General features: G+C 30.6%; 1 protein-coding gene across 1 annotated transcript; it reads left to right on the forward strand.

Moving 5' to 3' along the window:
• Positions 1-4,075: 4,075 nt before the first annotated feature.
• LOC119675418 lies at positions 4,076-18,051 on the forward strand (the record flags this gene model as incomplete). Its single annotated transcript, XM_038086616.1, has 2 exons — positions 4,076-4,401; positions 16,269-18,051. Coding segments are annotated over exons 1-2 (2,109 nt in total), but the record flags the coding sequence as incomplete, so codon positions are not given.
• Between the last annotated feature and the right edge of the window lie 480 nt (positions 18,052-18,531).

Raw genomic sequence — 18,531 nt, forward strand, 5'->3', positions numbered from 1 at the left:
GTAAGTTCTACCTGATGCTATTATATCGAAAACCAACTTCATTTTGCAAAAAATGGGAAAGGAAGAGGGAAACAAGTGCAACATAAAACTAATTTCAAATAAATAGCAAATATGAAGAAAAAAGCTTCGTTTCGGGAGAGTGCTGCACTTGTGTCTGAAGACTGACTAACTTCCTTATGACACATGCACGCATGCGTGTCAGATTTTATTTATTTTTATTTATTTTTCATTTTATTACAAGATTTTTTACTGCCGCATTTCAAGAAGAATTCAGTCATGTGTTACTTTCATGACTTCAGTGTTAGTTTTGCCAACTACTTTGTCCTCCTTATAAGTAAATTTGTACGTTCTTCGACTTTCTGTCTGTCTCACAGACTAACTGTCTCTGAGATATACTTGCCATATATATTGTTGTCAAGATTTTTTAGTTATGTGACTCTTGGTCAATGTTAAGATTGATTGTTCCAATCGATAGAGTTGAGTCGCCAGTTTGTTGCTTAAGTCTTTTGTTTTTCATTTTGTTTCTTCGCCACACGTATTAAACCGCCTTATTACAATATTTGCTGTTCTACTCGTAAAGTAAACGTCTTATGTGTATGGCCAACACTTACACAAATCTGACTGTTTGTTAGATAGAGAGACAGACAGAAAGTCTTACGGTCGCTTTGTTGGCTTGTAAAAGTTATAAGTGGGTCACTTGCGATTTCATGACCGACTTTTTGAAGTTTTTACTTTGTCGTGTTTTGAATGAATGCGAAATTATTTATAAAAATAAAAATTAAATTCAAGATAGAAATAAAGAAACGAGTAAATGAGGAAAAGAAAAGAAAACAAAAGAAAGGCTTTTGTTTTATTGTCCAAACAACTTCGAGATGTAAATATTTTTTTACGAGATACATAACAACTAATCTTATTTGTATGTTGAACTGAAATCTGTTCTTGCATAAATTAAAAATCAATTGTTAAAATATTGTTAAAAATATCACATGAAAATTAATTAATTTCAAAATTTTTATTAATAAATTTAATTATAGTTTTTAATAAAATATAGGATTTTGAAGTTTGACCTAGAGATCTATTGTGCCTTATTTATGGATTTAGAATAATTCATTGAGTTAAATTTCTTCGGTAAATTGTAGAACCTACTTTAGTTTTGCATTTTCATCTAAGATACCCACCTAAGTATTTTTTTCGTTTATGTATAAGTGCCGTTAAAGGCCGTAACATTAGTTTTGCGATCTCATTGTATTCCTCACAAAATCGATAAGTTTCAAAAAGTGATGTAACCTAAAGTACACTGTTGGAATTTCTATAAAAGTTTTTGTTTTTCTTATTAAAATCATTTCAGGCAGAATATTGCTATAGGCGATTTTGGTTGTGATATTTCTAATAGAGTGTCCTAATTTAGCTCTAACATATCTATTTCTTTACTGCATCCTAATTAGTTATTAAAAATCACATCTAAGTCAAGCAAAGGTTCCAAGGTCGAGGAAATTCAATTTGATTCGAAACTCATGGCATATATATATATATTTTTTTAGTCAAGGGTTTTCACCATTTCAAAACATTCCATTTATCACCAATAAACTTTTAGATAGTTTCTAAGGCTTATCATTCTCTGGTTCTTTGTAGATTCGTCTTGAATTATTTTTATAGAAGGAATATATCATTGCGACCTAAATTCTTATTGTGTCTCAGTTTCATACCTAAATACATGATTCTTGGGAAATGTTATTTAGGTGTGCGTAAAATCTATTTCTATTAACGGATAGCATGTGTTAATTGGCATCGGTCTCATAATATTTGCTGAATAAAATTTCTATTTCTATTTAAACGGCAAAACAGGATTGGTGAGATATTTGTTTAAGTTTTTTGAAGCATAGCAGATATATTGCGCATAGGAAAAGTACCCAATGTAGTCCATGAAGCCCTATCATGTGCACCTTCAGTTTTGATTATTGAATTTGTACCAAATGTTTTCAATTAAACCCAAAGAACAAATGAGCCCACCAGTCTTAGGAGAGTGGAGTATTAAGTTTCAGTTTACATATATATTTAACGTAGAGTGATTCGATAACTTTTTTGCATATTCCTCTAGCATTATTTGTAGAGTAATAATATGTAGAGATTATGGATTTGCACCTTATTCTTCAAATTGCGAAATATAACTTCTTCGACATATACGCGGTAGTTATCAAGTGTATACAGACTCGTTTAGTTAGGTATTTTGAGAAATTTGTTCCACTAAAAGAATTGATTTTTAACAATAGAAATTTGTAAAATTATTAAAAAAATTATTAACAATGATTCACTTGTAAATTTGTTGGAAATGTATTTTTTCTTTAATTATACGTTACTATTTTGGTAACATATCTCAAAGATGCCATATTTGTTGATTGTAACATCTTATAGAGGTTTTGTTGAAAATAATTTTTACGTGACATTCGTTATGGTTCAATTGATACAAAAATTCGATACAATTAAGCGGATTGTTTGTTAGATACAATTGCTGTATTGCTGTAACTAAAAACCAATTCTTTTTCTATACGGCGGCAGTGCGTAGAGAATTCAGATGTATCTATGAACTGAAGTTAACTACATTCGTATGTTCGGATGTTCAGTTAGAAAAACAATAATAATAACACTAATAGTAAAAGATATTGAAGCGACACAATAAACCACAGTAGCAGCAATTAAACTTTAAAATTGTAAAATTTCTCATAAATGATTGCCATGCCATTAACTACTGTTGCTCTATCTGCAACAAAAAGTATAAATTAAATTTAATTGCACGTGATTCTTTACCACAGATATTGTGTATAACATATGTACATATGATATAAAGATACAATACCAATATTAGAGAGAAAAAGACTTTAAAAATGTAGACCAGTAAAGAAAATTATATTTTATGCTTATTTGACTTTTATTTTATAATTAAAGCTGATGCGTACGTAAAATATTTTTACTTGTCATTTAAAGATATTTGATGGTATTTTGAGCAAAAGTTAATAAAAATTTAAAAAACGTTATAAATATGGTCGTTACTTGAATACGCTTCCATGTTGACAGTTTTTATATCTACGCACTAACAAAGTGATATGCTATTAACCGCAAATCTCATTTGATTATTACAATATTATTAATTTAATATTTTCTAACTGAAATGTGAATGAACTATGTGTCAGTAAGATGCGTCTGCGATTGAGTCTACGTGTTCAATTAAATTGTAAAACTATAATCGTTAAAGATGACAACATAAAATGCTTACATGCGCAGGTAGTAAAATCTTTGAGATAAAAACGGAAATTATATCAAACACAAAAGACATGAACCGTAAGGCACGTGCCAAAGATGATAATACTTTTCCAAAAATATTTAATATTTTCTAAGATGGATTACCAAAGCTATAATTATTTAAATGAATAAAGTTCCGTTTATGATTAGTAACATATTGAGATATACATATATGTAGAAAATGTATTAAAATTTTAATGCAAGTTTAAGATGTAATGCAACACTAAGCTGAGTTCTTAATTTTATTATCTTAAACTATAGCAGATCCTAATTAAAAAAATAATTCGATATTCGTAGTTCAAATATCAGTAGAGGAAATTGCTTAAATCTGGTAAGCTTTTAGGGGTTACGCCTAAGTATCCTACCTAATATTCCGCCTATAGTTATTTCGAAACCGATAATACTAATAGGAAAAATAAAAATCTCTCTGAATATATATATATACGATATTATTTTAGGATATTAAGTAATAGGCACACTTTTAGAGAGCCAGTATCTACTATTTGTAACAGATAGAAACAGATATCTTAAATGCTAATACGAACAGCGTTGACGAAATAGCAAAACGAATAACAAACGCATATAATGAGGTGAGCACGCAGCTACTAGGATTTAAGAAAACTAATAACAAGCCATGGATGTCGCAGAAGACATGGGGATTAATAAGTCAACGCAAAATAATAAAAATCAGACTTTTAAATCAAAATAATCCTTCTCGAAAAGAATATAGTGAACTATCAAAACAAATACAGAAATCAGCTAGTAAGGATAAAAGGTTATGGGTCGAGGAACAAGCAGATTAGCAGAAACTGCAGCGGCAATTGGAGATATGAAAACGGTTTTTGAAATATCGCGACTCTTAACGGGCAAGTCCACATATACAAATAGTCCCATTGCGGCTCGAGATGGAAGACTATTGACATCAGCAGAAGAACAACTGACCCTATGGGTTGAGCATTTTACCGAAACATTGAATAATCCGTTAGGACTACAGCCTTGTACAGATCAGCAAATATCACCTGAATCTAATATTACTCTATTTGGAATAAATCATTCTACACCAACAAAAACCGATGTAATCAATGCTATAAAGAGTCAAACGTGGCAAGTCACCTGGAAATGATAACATCTGTACTGAATTACTGCAGTGCGACATAGACCAGACAGCCACAAGATGGCTTCCACTTATTCAAAAAATCTTGAACGAGGAATTCTTATCCAGTTTGTGGAATGAAGGTACCTTAGTATAAATCCCCAAAAAGGGAGACACCAAAGACTGCAATAACTATAGACCCATAACCTTGCTTCCTATTCCAAGTAAGATATTGAGCCGTAATATTCTATCACGCATTTCAGAAGAAATGAACAAAACGTTGCGTGATAATCAGTTCGGACTTTAGGAAAACCGATCATGCGTCGATCTAATCAACACAGTCCGCATTATGTTCGGGTAATGTAACGAGTTCTGGACATCAGTATACGCAGCCTTTATTGACTTCAAAAAGGCGTTTGATAATGTCAACAGATGATTACTTTGGAATATTTTAGAGAAACGACAAGTTTTAACCAAAATAATAAATGTTATTAAAGCAATGTATGCTGGATTCAAATGTCGAGTATTGCACAACGGGTTGTTATCGAACACATTTGAAGTAGCCACAGTTGTAAGACAAGGGTGCATATTATCACCACTCTATTTATGCTAGTGGTGGATGAAGTGATGCGAGCGTCCTTGAAAGGCAACAAAGGTATACAGTGGAACCCATTCATGCAATTGGAAGACGTGGAATACGCAGACGATGTTTGTCTATTCAGCCATAACATCAGAGACTTACAAGAAAATATGGATCACTTAGGATAAATGTAGCAGTTGCCGACCTAGAGATTAATAGCAACAAGACAAAAGTAATGGCGGGAGGATACAGCTCAAACTCTTCGCCAGTTGTTCGCCAGCGCTCTAACAAAATCTCCACCCGCACAAAAATTCGTATTTACAAGTCCAATGTAAAGTCTGTGCTATTCTATGCCTGTGAGACCGGGAAAAGTACAAGAGAAATTGATACAAAAATACAAACTTTCGTGAACAAATGTTTACGACAAATATTAAAAATATGGTAGTCCAATCGCATCACAAACACCAACCTATGGGCCGTTACAAATCAATCATCTGCTGCTATGCAGATAAGAAGATGTAAATGGCGCTGGATAGGCCACAATCTACGCAGACCCAATGGAAACATTGCACGTCAAGCTCTGAGATGAAATTCTCAAGGCAGTCGTTGACCTGGTGCGCCGGCTAAAACTTGGAGAAGAACAATTGAAGAAGTACTAAGAGAAGCGAACTCAAATAACCGAATACGATATAAAAAGGAATCTCCATTGGGAGATAAGAATAAGAGAGAGAGAGAGAGATAGAGATTTACTATTTGAGTTCTTTGAGAGATTTACTTTCTTACTTAAGTTGCACAAAGAATAAAAATTAATATTAAAAACCCCATAAATAATTCCAATTACTGGATCCATTACCCAGAATGCACAGCAATATTAAAACAAACAAGCGGATGATATAACGATATAATGCAAATGTATTACATTAAAAATATTACTAATGTCAGCACTATAGACATATATAGACATTCGTTGAATTAATGAAATAAGAGGTCGATGATAAATTGGTAACGCTATCGAAACTGCTTAATATCGAGAGTGATATTTTATATTATAATTTTGTCGTTAATAGAAGCTTAAAAAAATTCCAGTATTTGCTATCACTTGTGGTTGCTAAAAAATACTTTTTATAAAGAAATTGTGTAAAACTTATTTAAAGGAGAAAATATTGAATAACATCAACAGCTGATTGTACTGGAATCACACATGTGTTTTAGGATTTATATACAAGAAATGCTTAATAGCGTGTTGAAAAATAGATTTCCCAACTAATTTTGTATGTCCTTAATTATCGTGGCAATGGCTAGATTACATTAAGTAAGCTTCAGTGAAAAAAATTAATATTTTTTATGGATTTACCGCAGGAAGTGGTGGATGATCAAATCTTACTATAATTACACGTACAGAAGAATAATTTACTGTTAAAATGGTAACAGATTTATCAGACTCTGTTGGCTTTTGTTCTGATTTACTGACATGATTACATATCAAAATGGCATATACTTTTTGATTTGTTGCACAGACAAAAAATATTTTATATATCCAATATTCATATAGATAACCGATAACCGACGAGATGGCATTGATTTATCTATAGATAGATAGTTGCCAGTCTTTCTAGGAGTAACAAATTCTCTGTGAACAAAATTCAAGATTTTAACGTATTAGCTATCGAGAAGACGAAACCGATGAACGAATATAACGACAGTCGCTTGGATTACTAAATAGATGACAATTTTCTATAGTCGAGACTTTTTTGTGGGGTTACGCAAAGAATTGTGTTTATGCGGACATTTATCAAACTCTACGCGCTTTGAAAACATTCGTTAAATTATGGTTAAGCTTCCCCCAGCTATTGCACATTACGACAACTTATTGAAAACCATCTTAAATAGATCCAGTACTGTTACATGTACTGATTTGAATGATATAAAATTTCATACCATTTCGGAAAGGTGCAAAAATTGTGGAACCGCATAATGAACAGTTCTTAATTAAGAATAACAAATTGTAAAAGATATTCTGTATTTTTAAAAATATCGATAAACGATATTTGACTAAATGTACTTCATTCATCTTTCTATTAATATTTATTTATGACGATATGATGACATTCTGCAATAAGGGAAACTACATGATACAAAGTTGAACCATACCGTCAACTCCGCATGGTACTTGCATTCTAAGTATCAAAAAAATAATTCATTAAGTATATTTTGCTCATGATTAATTTTAAAATTTTTTTTAATACTTAGTTAATACATATATACGCGTGCCATAAAAACATGGTTATGCAATTTGAGACCACATGTTCTTAAACACTGTCCTTCATGTTCTCTGTAAAACATCACACATTTTTGGCATATGTGAAGCGTGCCTGATGTGATTAGGAATAATGCTAATTGCCAAATTTGAGACAACTTGAATTTTCATGTAAAATTGCAAAAAAACTTTTAATGACTTTAAAAATCAATAAAACTACAAGGACAAGGTCGATCTCAATAAAAGAAAAATGAGAAAATTTAAATATTTAAACATTTTTAGAAGTATGGATTCATTTCCTAATTCAAATTAAATGGCATGCTTTCGTCAATTATCTTCGTGCTTCTTTAATGGAAGTAACACGTATTTCAAATGTCAAAGATAGAGTTAAGATACTAAACTATTCTCTATGAAATTATTTTATAAATCTCTGTATCTCTTTTCGAAATTGTTAATACTTTTTTGTTGTATTATCACACATTATTTGTTTTGATTTATGGCATTCAAATAATTTAAGAAATTTGACTGAGAAAAATTCTATTCATACGAATATTTGTTACGACTTCTTTCCTTTGGAGTAATGAAAATAATGTTATAGGTGTGCATGCCTTCAGAATTGGTTTATTAAAGTGTTACAAATCAGGCAAGAGGAATGACTGCATATCCAATAATAAGCAAATATGAACTGAGACTCAAACGAAACAACAGATACATCTACGGTAACTTTAAATATATATATTTATATATGTAAGATGTGAGATGTGAGTGTATCTGCAGGTAGTCGTGCCACCATGATTTACATAACTCCTTAGACTTGACACTTAACGTTAGGAAAATAATGTTACATGGTGCACATGATAATTTTGCGTTCATTGTCAACGTGGGCTTGTCAGCGAAAAATAAACAGGCACGTAAAAGTGGTCATAAATCGCAATTATGCAATTATGTATCCTTTATGACTGTTGACAATGAAAAAAGGGTTTAGGTAACCAATTTCGAAGAACACGGAATGCTTTGTTTAATTATGTAAATTTTATCATGCTCATTTTTAAATAAATTAAATGAAAATAGCTTGTAAATTTGGAAAGCAGATTAAATAATACATTTCTTCTTAGGACAACTGTGCCATATAGAATCCAATAATATAACAGTTAAAATAATAGTACTTCAATATACATACATATCTAAAGAAAGATTAATTATTTGGGATTTACAAAATTTAAATCTCCATTAAAAATTCACTGCATCTTATCTCAGGGTTATATATATCTTAATATGTATGCAGCTTTAAGACGTTATCTATATGTATATTTTAAAATCAATTAAGTATCTTAGCACATTTATTTATTTTTATTATATATAATAGTTTATAAGTTAAATAAGGAAAATAAGGCTATTTCGATTAGTATACATAAAAGCTTTTCTCTATTTATATATTTTATTATTGTAATTAATTATTTAATTTAAATTAGGTTTGAAAATATATTTATTTGTGAAAAAACAAAACGAGCTTAATTCGACTGATGAAGAATACTTATATATTACGTATACTATACAAACCTATTGCGAATCTTACTATTATTGTGAAATACAGTCTCTAAGTAACATATACGAATAACAACAAAATCTTTATATCAATATTTGCATTTATATTAACTAATAGTTAATATAACGATTTTTACAATATCTGATCTTGTTGGACAAAAAAGTAACATAAGGTTTGCATAAAAAAGTTTCTTGTGGAAAAATGTTGAGAATGTTGCAAAAGGCGTTCTGTGATCAAGCTATGCCGGCTATGCTAAGGGATATTAATAATTCAGAGATGGTAGAAATGCATAGCCGTGAACGTCAACTAATGAATAATACGAATATTAAAGATTTGGAGCTCAAAAATCATTTATTGACAATTAGAGAACTCGCTGTAACTATTAGCATTGTATTTGAATCAGTCCAGAACATTTTAAAAGATGTTTTATGCTTGTTTTATGCTAATACCTAGGATTATTATTTAAGTATAATACAAGAATTATGGGATGTAGCCACTCTTCAAGTGAATGTCTTTTATTTCATTCATATCATATATTTTTCTTTGTGTTTTGTATTGTATATTTTTTTCCTAGACTCATATTTTCTGCACCTATTTTTGTTTCTCCTTTTTCTTTTAAGTTCCTGGTAAAAATTTAATTTTGCGGACATTGTGATACTTTCTTGCACAATAATTCTACTGAAGTTGAAATGAACCCATTATCAGTAGATTTTCACTAACTGTAGATGTGAAGATGTGCTTCAGTTTGTGGAAAAAAGCTCATCCATTGCTTTATTAATCACAAGTTGTGAAGCAAATATTGTAATTTTGAGACAAAGGTCGATATTTAGAATGTAGGTCTTAAAGTATACTCTTACATATTCAGATGTTTCGCTGAGCTTCATATTCAAAACTATTTAAAAATTGCTACCTTACAAAAATGTATCTTTTACTTATAATTTGGGTATTAACGTAACTGGTTTAGGTTTAAATTAAAATTGATGGGCACGAAATATTTTTCGCTAATATTAATTACAGTTACATATCATATTTATATCAAGAAATTAACAGTAGTGCTAAAAAATATGTTAAAATTATATATCAAAATAAATGATCTGTAATTATATCTTCAACAAGATGATAATTATAATTAATAATCTTAATTTGCGTTGCTTTTACTGTCGCAAATGCCGTCAAGTAATACGTGGAAGATGAATGTGCCTATGAGTTAAAGGAAGTATATGATAATTACAACAAATCACAATAGCAACCGAACAGCAAAAGAATATTTATCACATCACAAAACAAAAATAAATTTTGCACAAGAGTACAATCTCATAGAAATGCGCAAACCGCAGCAGAGGACATTTAATCCACTCTTACCAATTGGGTAAAAGGCTTAATAATAAGTAAAGCTAAGATGTATTAATCTGCTGAGCAAATCAACGTCATTGCAGCGTTAATCATAATTAAATAAAGCAACAACATAATCGGCTACAACAGCAATCATGATTATCATTAAAATGATTATTTAAATGTGTGTTGTTATGTTCGCATAAACACACACATTCACACTATTTGTAGCCCCACTTACTGATCGACCTACTTCGGACAAAATATCGCCTGTGCGGCGAAGAAGTGGAGAACAGAAAAGTGTGTATAGATAAAAACATACACACATATATAATTAAAAAATATATTAAAAGGAAATATAAATAAATAGCTAAGATAAATATATTATGCTGAAGAATAGAAATGCATAGGATGGCAAAAATAATTATAAAAATGGCGGAGAAATAAATTGAAATGGAAAAACAAATAAAGAGAAAAAGTTAAAAAATGGAATTGAAGAATTCAAACAACAAGAAATATTATTATATGATCGTGTTGCATTGAAATTCATAGATAGATTGATGGGTTTGATGAGGAGATTATAAAGTGGTAAGATGAACATTAACTGATATTTATTACTTTCATTCCAATAATAAAATTGAATGCGGATTTAGCTATTTTTATATTAATTATTATAATAAAATTGAATAGTAGACTTGCGGTCAGTTCAACTATAAAGAAACTATAAAGAAAGGAGAAATAGGACTTTATTTTATGAAACAACTAATAAATTATTTTTTTAAGTTGCATATATAAATATATAATTTATAAACAAAATTATGAATTTGCCGTAATGTGTGATAGTTTAATAGCAATGGCTATACGAGTAGTAATGCACATAGTCTATCAAATTTTATTAGTGTAAGAGAACATAATAAAGAGTAATATTTATACATTATTCGCAATTGCTAAGCTTTAAGTTGGGTTTCATGAGGCTTCATCATGATGTCATCTGTGACAAATATCTTGTGTATCTTGTCAGTCTTAATCTCTAAACTGCAAATTTGCAAAGTCAACTTACTAATTTATATATGATGGTGCAAAGACAAATTACAAATTTATATGATGTTTGATAACAAAGATAGGCAGAATTTATAAAAACTAGTGGGTCTGAAGTTAATTATCTTACTGAATTCTGAAAAAACATCATGATTCTGACGATTTAGAAGAAGGTGATTGAAATGAATGAACCTGTTTCAAACGAGGAGTCGATCCAGTTAGTAACCGAATAATTACTTGATGAGGAGCCAGAGTCTGCTATATCCAGGCATCTAAAAGCAAAAACTTTGACAATTGTGCTTTCTTATTTCGAGACAAATTAAACGTTCTTCTTTAAAAGAAGAAGAATGAAAAACGAAGATAAAGTATCGCTACGTTCTTCTTTATCTCAAGAAGTAAATTCAGACTGAATTAAGTAAAGTCAGTCTGCAAAAGCCGGAGCAGATAAAGTTTTCTTAAGTGAAGTCAAATAATAACAATGAAAATTGAGGACGGTAGCATTTATTAGATTAAAATAGCTTTCAACTCCTCTGCATCTCTTCATTAAAAAAACAGCAGCTATGAGTGCAGCCAGGCTACACCCTGTTATCAACATGTATAGAAGTCTCGACAGTCAAAACTTTATCTGCCAGATCGTATGAATATGGAACTTCACTTTGGTAGGAAATTCGAAGTCCTCATTCCCGATCAATTGGACTGGGAAAATGGCACTTCCGGATGCGAACCAAAAGTGATAAGATTGTACAGTGATGGTTTAAAAACGAAAGAGAAAGTTGGTGCTGAAGTATTTGGTCCTAACACCAGAATCTCGCTCGCGCTGTGTATGTGGCCCACTGTCTTCCAAGCAGAGGTTCACGATATTGAAGTCTGCGCTCGTATCAACATTAGCAATGGGTTGAAAGGCGTCAGAATCTGTATTTATTCAGATAGTCAAGCAGCAATCAAAGCATTATGCTCCTGGAAGTTTTTCTCAAAGCTTCTAGTAGACTGTTATGACACACTGCAGCAGCTGGCAAGCAATAATAAAGTGACGCTGTGCTGGGTGCCTGGTCACACAGGAATCAATGGTAATGAGTCTGCCGACAGTCTTGCACGGGCAGGATCTGCCACTCAAATCTGTGGACCAAAACCTTATTGTGTATTAAGTTGGTCTATAACTAGGTCTCTAATCAATAATTGGATATCAGCAGAGAGAAGCCGCACCTGGCGCGACAGTCGACGTAACCGACAGGCTAAAAAGCTGGTTCACCCCTATAGTTATAATAAGATATCCTTCTTCTAAGTTACCACCTCAACAAAATGGGTCTGTCCGACGAGATACAGTGTAGACTCTTCTTAAAAGCAGAGGAGACAAACAGCCACATTCTATGTGACTGCCCAGCTTTGATCTGGGCCAAGAGGAGGTCACTGAGTCGGTAACGGCTGTCACCTTACGACATTAGGAGGTCCTCAACGGCCGACATTTTAGCCTTCATTCGGAAGGTGGAATGTCTTCTGTTCGGTTAGGGTCTGTTGTAGCACAAAGATCAATGGTTGCCGTGCTCTGCTCAAGTGGAAGCTAGTACCCCGTTCATTCTTATCTTATCTGAAAATAGCTTTCAAACTATTTATAATTTTAATTTAATTTTTATTTTTTATTGTGTTCATTTTTTTATTTCTGTATGTTATGTTATTTTCTTTTTAAGTACGCATTTTAATAGCAAATAAAAAAATCAATGAACTAAACCGTTTATACATTATATTTTAAAAAGTAAGAACTGATTTTGTTCAATTTGTTTGGATTTGTATAAAAATAATTGATTCGTTAAACGACTTTTCGCTTTACGGCCAACTTTTTCGGAACGTTGAGCGAGGTGTGGGAACAAATTTTATATCAGACCTTTTTATTATTTTGAATTTGTACATGTTATTCCAGTTCCTTTTAAGTTAGTATAAGTTTTATACTAGAATTAGACAATTAATTCAAACTTATTTGAACTGTCAATTACGTACATAAGTTTTTAAAAATTATGATTTCTGTATTAATATCATGGTACATAAGTTGGGCTTGGGCTGATTTCGTGACCTTCATTTAAAAATAGTCTAAGGACAGTAATGTTTTATATTTCATAAATTTGATACTTAAAATCTATTATATTGTTTTTTCACACATTAAATTTATGGGTTTTTCAAGCTTGCAAAAATAGCGTAGAAAATGTGTATCTAATGTTTATAATATAAGTTACAGCATTTGAACAAATCACAAAAACGTATACTATTCATTACATCCTTTCTATTCAATTAATTTTTCCAGAATATATATTTTGAAATCAAAGTTAAATTCACACAACTGGCTTATATTCTTGAATACAAGAAAATGTTGTTTTTGAAGACACATTTGTAACCAAATTAATGTATTTTACTAATTTTAGGTTTCTGTGTCAACTCCAAATCTAGGGAAATAAACCACAACAAGAGCAAAATTACAAAAATATAAAATATGAGACAGCCAAGTTTAATTACTTGCACACAAAACCAACAACAAAAAGGGTAATTCAAGTAATCAAGATATTTTCTTATATTTTCTCATAATTTTTTTAATATTTAATATTTTTGGCTTTTTTATTGAAACAAAAAACTAGAAATATCTGGCCCAGAAAATTATAATAAGCCCGTCTGTCTGGTTACTGAGCTAAGCTGGGTTAGTCTGACTTGGCTTGTAAGCAGCTAAACGTCTGTAACAAGCGCAATAAAGCTAAAGTATTTCGGTTACACAAATCGCAGATTCTTATTAGAAGACAAGGAAATAATTTACTTTTGCGAATGTCACGCGTTGGTAATTATTTACCATTTTGTATTATTCTTAATTCCTCTTAAAGAAATGAATATGAAAGCAACCAAAAACTACTTTCATTTATTCCATTTTTTTTTTCGTTTTTTGTATATTTTTGTTCCGTAAGCTAAAGTTCATAATGACGTGACTTTAGATTTCATTGTTAATATATTTTGTGAATACTTTTTTGTTGTCTTCTCAGAATGGTAATATAATTAGCTAAAAAGTCTAAATTAGCAACTGCTACGCTTCTTTGTTCCCTTTCAAATCATTGCTGTTCACTGATTACACTACACAATGAGAGAATAATTGGGTCGAAAGAACACAATCATTTAAGATTTGTTTAAACAATTCAATTAAAATAAAATATCTCAATCAAAATAATTTTGTTCAGTTATGTATTTTAGTATGGTATAATATAGTACGTGTTAATGTAGTCTGTTTATTACGATATAAACCCCAAAAAGGCGAGAATAGTCTTTGCATATTGATTATATTCTTCGCCTTCGTCCCAATTTAGACACTATTATAAAGTGTACCTCTTCGACCTCTTTATAAAGCGTACAACAAATTCGGTTTAATTGCAGGAGAGATGTTATGCTTATGTTAGCAACATAATTCATTAATTTTAGAATATTTCAATTGAAATTATAAAAAATAATTGATTAATTTCAAATTGTGTTGCTGATGGCGTTTGGTTGATATCCAACTCAAGCCATCACTTGGGTTCTCTTTTTTAACACCTTATGTTACTAATTTTACCATCAATGGACTCAGTTATATTATCCAATAAATAGCTTTGAACTTTTTCGTCTTTACTCATTAATTAGTCCTGTTTATTACCCAACAAAAGTGCTTATGATTAAATTAGCTACATCTAAAATTATTTTATCACATTATATTTAAAATGGATAAAACAAATCATTTTTAAGTATCAAGCCGAATTTGTAAAGGTAAGTTGTGGCTAACCAACAGAAACCTAAGTACTAAATTAAAAACAACGAAAATATGGTTGAGATTGTCTTACATTGTGTATGATCAAATACTATATGTATTATGAAGCGATATGATTCTTAAGCTTCTTAAAAGGAATATAAATATAATAACATCCTTTTGTCTTAACAGTGTTCTTTTAAGATATAAACTGACTTTGTCAAAAACGTTTGTTTGGTCAAGGAAGATCAAATATGCTAGCTTTTAGAACTTATCAGAGTTCTCACTGATTTATCTTCATATGAAAAACCAATGAAAATTTAATTGCTCTCTTTTAAATGCGTAATTTATAGATATAGGAAATACTTGTCATTTTAGTAATAACAACTACAAGCATAAGCATTATCTAGACAAGCTAGAATTTCGACTTGAAAAAGTCTTTAATCATGAAAAGCAATTCACTGCCCGTTTAAAGTAAGATCAGCTAGAATACTTCTAATAAATTTTACTATATATTTTCCATCCATTATATTAAGAAAAAATATTCGTTTTTTCGTTAATTTCTTTTTTTTTGTTGGAATTATGATGTCATTTGTTGAGGTAAATAAGAAAGTACACATTGTATGTAGTAAATTTAAATAATATCAATATTTACATAAAATAGTGTTTTCGTGCCTTAAAAGTGTGGATATGACAACGTAATATGTTCAACCTATAATAGTTTTTAGTTACTGTAATTATTTGTAAACCTTCTGCATATAACTTGCACAAAACAATTCTTCTATTGAATTTATGTTTAAGATTAAGGTTTTAACATTAATATTTCTACTAATTAATTGATTAAGGAGATATAATCATAAAATGCTTACATTATGTAACAAATACATAATTTTTTATATGAAAATATTCTTATTAAAGTATTGAGTTTTAGTGATATTAGACTACAAGCCACTTTGTTGACTCTATATAAAATATGGATTGATTGATTAATAAAGAGGAAATAAATTTTTTATGTTTAATGTACATAATAGTTTACGGTCATTTTAGTTATCTAGGAACTACATAGTACTTATTTTCCTACCCATACATTTGGTATATACAATGTTATCATCTTCGATGACAGCATAAGTTAAACTATTGCAATGGCAAGTATTGTTCTCATTTGCATTATAAGGTCTAAGGAAATATTTGTTATTTGACAAAGTATTTTAATTAATAGTACTTAGAAATAATGTTAGGTAAGAAGTAATTAAAAGTCACTCTAACAATTCAGTTAACGAAGTAAGGAAACCTTAAACAGAAGTAATTCACAAGATTTAAAAAAGTTACTTTATTTCAAATGAAAATCATGTTGTTTTGTTGGAATATTTTTATTCTCAGTGCACTGGTTCTTACTGTTGTGGGAAATATATCACTACCAACAGTACGAACTGAATTCGATGCAGCATTTTCGAATATACTCAAAAGAATTGAAACAGAAAAATCGTATCAGCATATCTATATCCACCATAAAAGTCCCAGCGACTGTCTTTTTGAGGAAGTACAAAAGAATATTTCGAAACCTCTTATAACTTCAAACACTACACTGTCAACCTACCTGAAGCACTACTACAATAGCGAAATACTGGTAGTTGCAAGCACAACTCTTACGTGTGACAAAGAACTTCTAGATAAATTGGCTAAAAATTTACAACATATACGACAAACGCGTATTGTGCTACTAATCAATATGATATACGAGCAAAATATGTTGACATCTCTTACAGAGTTTTTCAAATTATGCCATAAATATAAAATGATCAATATTATGGTACTTCACCAGGATTTTTACTTGACTCACATCTATCACAGCTATTCACCATTCCCGCATTTTCAATTGGAAATAAAAATTACGCACAGCATTTCAAGTTACTTTCCAAACCGTTGGCGTAATATGCTCGGCAAAGTTGTCTATACACTAACAGATCAAATGGAACCAAGAACTATGCTTTACACAGATGCCAAAGGACAACAGCAAATGGGCGGATATGTTGGCAAATTTATGCAAGTCTTTTCCGCTTACTATAATTGCAAATTACAATTTCCTTTTAATATTTCCAATGACCGAGTCATATTTTTGACTGAACTGCGTCAAGCAGCCCGAAATGAAACTATTGATATAGCATCCAGCATGTCATCACCGCAGCGCGAGAATAACATACACGAGTACCCTTATACACTAGAAATTTGCAGATGGTACACTATGTTGCCAGTAGAGCAACCTCTAGCAAGTTCAGAGTTACTGCTTCTTGTCTTTAGCGGTGAACTGTCTCTAACAATTACAATTATACTTTGGCTGCTATCAATCTTACTTATCATTAGTAAGGACTATAACAACTTGAGTTATAATTTATCAACCTTTCTGCGTATATATTTTGCAAGTTATACGTCAACTTTACGTGGCCTACTAGGGCAGCCTTTCAAAATGGAAGCACATCCCAGCTTTAATACTAAATTAATTTATTTACTGCTCTTTATTGCTGGCCTGTATATAAGCACTGGTTATCAGGCGAGTTTAGTGTATTTACTCACGAATCCACCAAAAGAAAGAACCATTGCAACATTTGAAGACACAATTAATAGAAATTTAAAAATTCTGTTAGCCGAAGATGAACGACCACATCTTGTTTACTATACAGGTGAAGAGTTTTGGGATAAATACAAATCCGCTTTTACTATTGTTAAGACATTCGCAGAATTTCAGACTCATCGTTTTACTTTGGATACTAATTTCGGCTATGCAACAGATACATCCGTATGGCCACTATTCAATGAACAACAAAAATATTTTTCGAATCGTCTGTTTCGTCTATCAACTAAATTATTTTATACCAATTTTGTACTCTGGAGCTTACCGGTTAATGAGAATTCATATTACAAGGAACCTCTTAGTGAGATGATTTTTTATTTACAGGCTGGTGGCATTATGGAATACTGGCACGAAAATACATTCTATGATATGGTGGCTTTAGGAAGGTTATCTTTCGAGGATTTGAGTAGAGCTAGAATCAAGGAACCATTGGATAATGAGGATTTGTTTTATTGTTGGGTTCTATATTTGGTGATGTTGTGTTTAAGCGTTTTTGTGTTTCTTTGCGAAATCCTTTTTTATAAATATAAAAGTTACAAGAAATTAAGAAATCAAAAATTAATTAAACGTAAAAAGTTAATAAAACATAAAAAAGTTATGTGTTTGTAATAAATACGGTATTGCATGAAAATATAAAATATAACAAGATAAATATATCTCGACTGTGTTCCTTAATTGCAACTTCTTAATTTGAAGGTACTTAATTTGCAACTCATTTTGTATGCATATGTATATCTGTAGTGAATACATTTAGCATTATGTTTTTTAATGAAGATTTTAAAATAAGATTTTATCTGGCCAGTATGGCAAAAAATATAATTTTAGTATATATGAACAAAATGCGACACAATGCAATTTTTTGTTTACAGGTTTGTTTAGAAATACAATAAATTTAATAATTAATTTTTGATTCAAGAGGTTATAAGTTAAGCAATTTTCTTTAAACCTTACAATAATAAGGTTTAAATATTTTTTAAATAAACAGTATAAACAAATGATATCGGATTAATTTCA

Source organism: Teleopsis dalmanni, chromosome 2, assembly GCF_002237135.1.
Source record: "Teleopsis dalmanni isolate 2A chromosome 2, ASM223713v2, whole genome shotgun sequence".
Taxonomy (NCBI): domain Eukaryota; kingdom Metazoa; phylum Arthropoda; class Insecta; order Diptera; family Diopsidae; genus Teleopsis; species Teleopsis dalmanni.